At 42.6% G+C, this 5,912-nt stretch overlaps 1 protein-coding gene across 1 annotated transcript; it reads right to left on the bottom strand.

Moving 5' to 3' along the window:
* Nucleotides 1-372: 372 nt before the first annotated feature.
* On the bottom strand, nt 373-4,645 carry UTP23 (UTP23 small subunit processome component). Its single transcript, XM_058833485.1, has 3 exons — nt 4,237-4,645; nt 2,054-2,228; nt 373-1,151 (listed from the first exon to the last, which is right to left on the bottom strand). The coding sequence occupies exons 1-3, from the start codon at nt 4,422-4,424 to the stop codon at nt 765-767; spliced, it is 750 nt and encodes a 249-aa protein (XP_058689468.1). The 5' UTR covers nt 4,425-4,645; the 3' UTR covers nt 373-764.
* Nucleotides 4,646-5,912: the final 1,267 nt, after the last annotated feature.

The following is a 5,912-nucleotide window of genomic DNA, read 5'->3' as shown; positions in this document are numbered from 1 at the left end:
AGAACAGCAGAACAGTCATCAGGGCCTGAGCCCCATCACCCTCAGCTGTTTGTATTCCAGGAGTCCTGCACAGCTCAGCTATACGGAGGAGCATTAGGTGCTACCAGTGCATTTTAAAGCTGCATTTTTCCTATGAAAAATAAAGAATAAACTACAGGTGAAATATGCAAGACTGGAGATGCCCTTATAATGTCAGGAATATCAAAACAATTGCACACCCTCCAAAATTTTCAAAATAAATAAAGATCTACACCAAGAGCCATATTGGTTCACATGGTATATACAGAAAAATTTAGGCTAGAAGGGCTTTTGAGGGTATATGGTCTTTCTGCAAGAGTTAACTTTTGTATTCAAACAGAGATAAATAAGCTATTTTGTGATTTTAGGCCAGTTGTAAAAACTAGTTTTATTAGTATTAGCAACCTTGACTTAGAAAGAAGTCTAATATCCCACCAAAATCCATATGGAAGAAGCATTTCTAAAAAAATGCTACATAGCATGTGAATTTTAACACAAAACATGATGCTGGAGAGAATAATGAAATATAAGGGTTCCTAAATATTTTGTCACAAACCCAATACTAAATAACAGAATAAATTATTAGGACAATAATTTGCAAATACTGAGATACAGTAATAATTAGTACCACCTCATAAAAATAAATTTTAGTATTAACAACTCAATTTCATATGACTGCATACTAATCGCTTTTTTTTTCAAAGTTTAAACAATGTTCAAGTTCTGTGTTGTCTACAAAGATGGGCTTATTCTCCTTCATTTTTCTGCACTGACTGCATGGCTTCTGCTTTAACTCTATTTCGTTTTCTTTTCCTTCTTTTCTTCTTTTCAGCAGAAGGCTCCTGACCCTCCTGTGTTTTCTTCTTTTTCTTCTTCAGACAGCTGAGAGGATTTGGGCCGCCTGCCCTTTTGCGTTTTCTTCTCTTTTCACCTTCTTGCTTTACTAGTCCCTCTTTTTCTTTAAGCTCCACAATACTTTGTTTTTGGTACTCTGGAACAAGCTGATTTGTCTGCAACTTTTGAACAAATGCCAAAGATTTAGGAGAAGGTTTGTCCAGCACCATAGTGTTCTGAATAATAAAGAGAAGAGGAATGCCAGGCTTCTTTTTCACTTTGTTTGATAAGTCCTGGTCCTGCAAAATTAAATACTTAAGTCAATATTTTCAGATTAAATGGTATTTGCAATTCAAATGCACCTATGTTTAATACAAAACTATGAAGATAAATTACATTATGAAAAAGATAAGAAACTTAATCTAGCAGATAGACATGGCAGTGCCTTTCAGAGCACCTAAATTTCAATTTCTCTCCTGATTAGCTGTACTTCTGATGCAAAATTTACCAACATTTCCTTTTTACCTGCATGTATTTGCATGAATACATTTTTTGAGGAAAAAATCCCGATTAATTTGTATGCAGACCACCACACCACATGAAGCAACATAATTTTTTCTGTAACAAATCACTTTTAAACTCCTGTAACAAATCACTTTTAAACTCTTGTAACTTGTAACTATAAAGAATTCTACTATAAACTGCTTTATATATATTGTATATAATTTATACATCCAGTCCCAATAACAAGCCCAAGAAAAAAATTGTCTTTTTTATTTGTATAGTTATTTATTCTTTAGTTCAAAATTTCTAAAAATTGAAGTTATATGTATATTAACATTTAATTTTATTTTTTCAGGCTGTGCTAAGCAACTCAGTTGCACACATGCGCAATATACAAATCAACATTCACGAGTTGTTTTTTACATATCAATAGGTAGTCAGTATGTTTTGCACATTTTTCAGCTAAACTAAGCAATATCATTACAAAGTAAAAAAAAAAAATCCATTTGTTCAAGTAAGAGAAAAGATTGCCTGCTTCATAATTAGGAAATACATTAAAGAGCAAGTAAGGTTTTACGTGATTAATTCCCACAAACTATTTTAAAACCTCATAATCGAGGTTACTGTAGGCTTCTTTAACCTTAGGTATCAAAGCATCACTTCAAAAGAAATGGAGCTATTTCCCATGAGCTTTTACCTGTGTAGCAATAAAGAAGTGATGAGGGTTGCCATCTTCAATCATGGAAAGTAAGCAGGTTGAACCACTCACAGGATTCTTATGGTGAGAACAGTTTCGAAGATGAAATCTCTGGGCAATTAATTTTGCTCCATACAGTGCTTTCCCCAGTGATTCAAGTTCTTTTATAACACATCTGAAAACCAAGAGAGGCAGTAAGTTTTAAACAAAAAACTTGTATTTTTTACAACAGCAAAAGGCTTATGTGAGTTACTTAGGAACAATGCCCAGTTGTTCAGGCTCTATGATTTGTAAATGGGACCCAGAACTCCGAAAGCAATAGCCCGTCTGAAGACATCAGCAAGGTTTCCTTGGTTGTAAACATGATTAACTAGTAATAAAATTAAGATATATGAAATGACTTAAAAATAATTCACATCAGTGACAATACTGAATCCTTAAATTTATGTTTGGATACAGCTGAGCATATGAACTACTTAACAAATAAAATTATTTTTAAAATTTATATTTAAATTAACTTATTATAAAACTTGAAAATTTAATTTATTTTTTTAAATGGAAATAAAGTATCTGTGGAACAACAGGCCAGTCAGTCTCACATCTGTGGCTGGCAAGATTTTGGAGTGGATAGTACTGGAAAGTATATAAGGCATGAGGAAAACAAGTTGACTGGTGACAGCCAACGTGGCTTCATTAAGGTGAAATCATGAAAAATATGGTGGCCTTCTGTGACAGAGTTACAGGGCTGATGGATAAGGAAGAACAACAGATGTCACCCAACTGGCCTTATGCAAAGCTTTTGACAGTGTTCCATACAACATTCTTGTCTTTACACTGGAGGCATGGATTTGACAGATGGATCACTTGGTGGATATGGACTGACTGGAGGGTTGCATCTGAAGAGTTGCTGTAAACAGCTGAAGGTCCAAGTGGAAACCAGTGACAAGTGCTGTTCCTCAAGGGTTGGTATTGGGATCTGTTTAACATTTGTGTCAGTGACATGGACAGTGGGATCCAGTGCACCCTCAGCAAGTTTGCCATTGACACCAAGCTGTGTGATGCTGTTGACACTGGAGGGAAGGGATGCCATCCAGAGAGGTATGGTGAGGCTTCAGAGGGGCTTGTGTAATCCTTATGAAGTTCAACAATGCCAAGCGCAAGGTCCTGTGTATGAGTCAGTGCAACCCAAGCACAAATACTAGGAAGAGAAAGGATTGAGAGCAGCCCTGACAAGAATGACCTGGGAGGTGTGTTGGTGGTCAAGAAGCTCAACATGAGCTGGCAATATGAAAGCAAACTGTGTCCTGGGCTTCATCAAAAGCAGTGCAGGCAGCAAGGTGAGGGAGGGGATTCTCCACCCCTACTCCACTAGTGAGACCCAGCCTGGGGGTCACAGCGAGCCAACTCATTTCCCCTGCAAGGCTCGTTTCATAACATTGAGGTGCTGTCTCAGCAACTCAGTGTTCTGACAGCAGAGAAAACACATCCAGTCAGCTGGCCTAAGTGGAAGCTGGTCAAAATGACTAACAGATATTGCTGACAAAAGAATCAAGAAGTGACATTTCAACACGACAGGAAAGCAATTCCCAAGCCTTTCACAACTAAGGATATGACAATACTTTATACTGTTCAGAAGTGCAGGCCAGTTCCATACACTGTGCAAGAAAGCTCAGTGTGTTTTTTGAGCCTGGGGTATACATCTTCCTTGTATTTTCACTACTTGCCTCCATAGTGGGCAGTTGGCTATTCTGTTATTGCAGATATACAATATAATTGTATTTTTGTGTTTCAATATATACAACATACATAAGTAATAGCAAAAGCAACTTGGAGGCAACTTCATGTCTTTGTCTAAGCCATCCTTGTCCTCCCTTGCCAACAGCTGCTTTGGAAACGACTCGGCGCTGGCAGGCTGCATCTCCGGCCAGGCAGGAACTCCCTCCAGGCCCAGGAGATCGCAGCTTGCCCCTGCTGTTACCACTTCGCCAAGCAGACGCTGCTGGTGGGAAGACGCCCACCAGGCCCTCCCTCACACAGCGGGGTTCCCGCTGGCCCCGCAGTTCGTGCCGCTTTCCGAAAGGCAGCTGGGCACAGGGATGCTCCCAGCCTCTTGCAAGTTGCCCTCAGTCCCCAGCGCCACCTCCTCCCGCGGCCCCGGCAGGCCGGAGCGCTCCCCGCCGTACCGCGTGGTGCAGAGCTGCGCGGCGCCGTCCAGGTACCCGGGCAGCTGCTCCCGGATCTGGATCTTGTTGCGAAGCGCGGCCTGGCAGAAGGTGCCGTCCAGCAGCACCTGGAAGGGCTCTCGGAACTGGAAGTTATGCTTGTAGAAACCCATGATCTTCTTAGCGTGTTTCTGTCTCGTCACCCCCATGGCGCCCGCGCCGCCGCCCGGAACGGCCGCGGCTGCCCCGGAAGCTGCGCCAGGCCCGGGCGGGGCCTCCCCGGGAGAGCCGGGGCCGAGCGGGGCAGCGCCGGGGCCTCTCCGGGAGAGCCGGGGCCGAGCGGGGCAGCGCCGGGGCCTCCCCGGGAGAGCCGGGGCCGAGCGGGGCAGCGCCGGGGCCTCCCCGGGAGAGCCGGGGCCGAGCGGGGCTCCCCCGGAAAGCCGGGACCGGCCGGGGCAGAGCCGGGGCCTCTCTGGACAGCCGGGACCGGCCGGGGCAGAGCCCCGTCTCCAGAGGGTCCCGCCTGCCCGTTGAGTCCTGTACGCAGGTAACCTCAGGGCTGGTTCATTGCCCCTTGTTCTGCGGTGCTGTGCTGTATCCTGCCGTTTGCTAAGATCAGAAATGCAGTTTTCTTTTTTTGCTCATTCATTGTACTGATAAAATTACAATTGCTGTCGCAGAGACTTTAGTTTAATCACACATCAGCATACAGAATGACAGAATCAGTTCGTTTGGAAAAGCCCTCTGAGGCCATCGAGTCCAGCTGAGGACCCAACACTACTTTGTCAACCACACCGTGACACTGAGTGCCATGTTCAGTCTTAAGCACCCCAGAGACAGCAATTCCACCGCCTCCCTGGGCAGTCCATTCCAATGTCTAATTGCCCTTTCTGTTATGAAATTTCACCTAATGTCCAATCTAAGCCTCTCCAGGTGCAGATTAACACTATATTCTCTCATCCTGACACTTGTTACCTGGAAGGCTTCAGAATACTTATGAAGGCTTAGTCAGTGCCCATTTATTTTGTTTGCCTGTATTGTCTACATCAATCTAAGTTCAATGTGCACAAAACCAAAGTTTAAAAGCACATATTCTACATTTTAATTTATTTTTTTCCAAGACAGTTTAATTGCGCTGCAGTCTGGTGATACTACTGTTATATACAGCAGAAACTCCTCCCTGTCCAACACAAAACATGAGCACACCAGGCATCTGGCATTAAGAAATCAAACTTAATGCCCCTGTTTTAGGCAGGCAAGACGATGTGATACCTTAACACCATCAAAATGATAATTGGAGACATCTCTCTTGCTATGCAGGTTCCACAGGAGACATCTTTCTGCTTGGGACAACTATACTGCAAGCAAAACCATGGCTAGCGCCTACCAGTTTGTAATCATCGGTCAGGCTTCTCTAAGGTCATTTAAGCAAGTACCCAGCTGTCATATTGGCCTTTTTACTAGCAAATAGTGAAAATAAGTGCTTCCAAGCAAGCAAGTTAGTGTCAACAGAAAGTGAAAAATAAAGGATTTGATTTTATTCCAGAAATTCAAATGTTTACATGGAAAAATATTTTAAAGCACTTAGGATAAAAAGTGCAAAGAACAGGTGATTGAGAGTATTTTTCATTGATCCAATTATGCTGTTGACAGTATTTTTCTGCCATTAAATCCTTCTTTCCAGCTGTCTTCAGGGG

This window comes from Poecile atricapillus, chromosome 2 (genome assembly GCF_030490865.1).
Source record: "Poecile atricapillus isolate bPoeAtr1 chromosome 2, bPoeAtr1.hap1, whole genome shotgun sequence".
NCBI classification, from domain to species: Eukaryota; Metazoa; Chordata; class Aves; order Passeriformes; family Paridae; genus Poecile; species Poecile atricapillus.
This window is presented reverse-complemented; position numbering and strand designations above follow the sequence as displayed.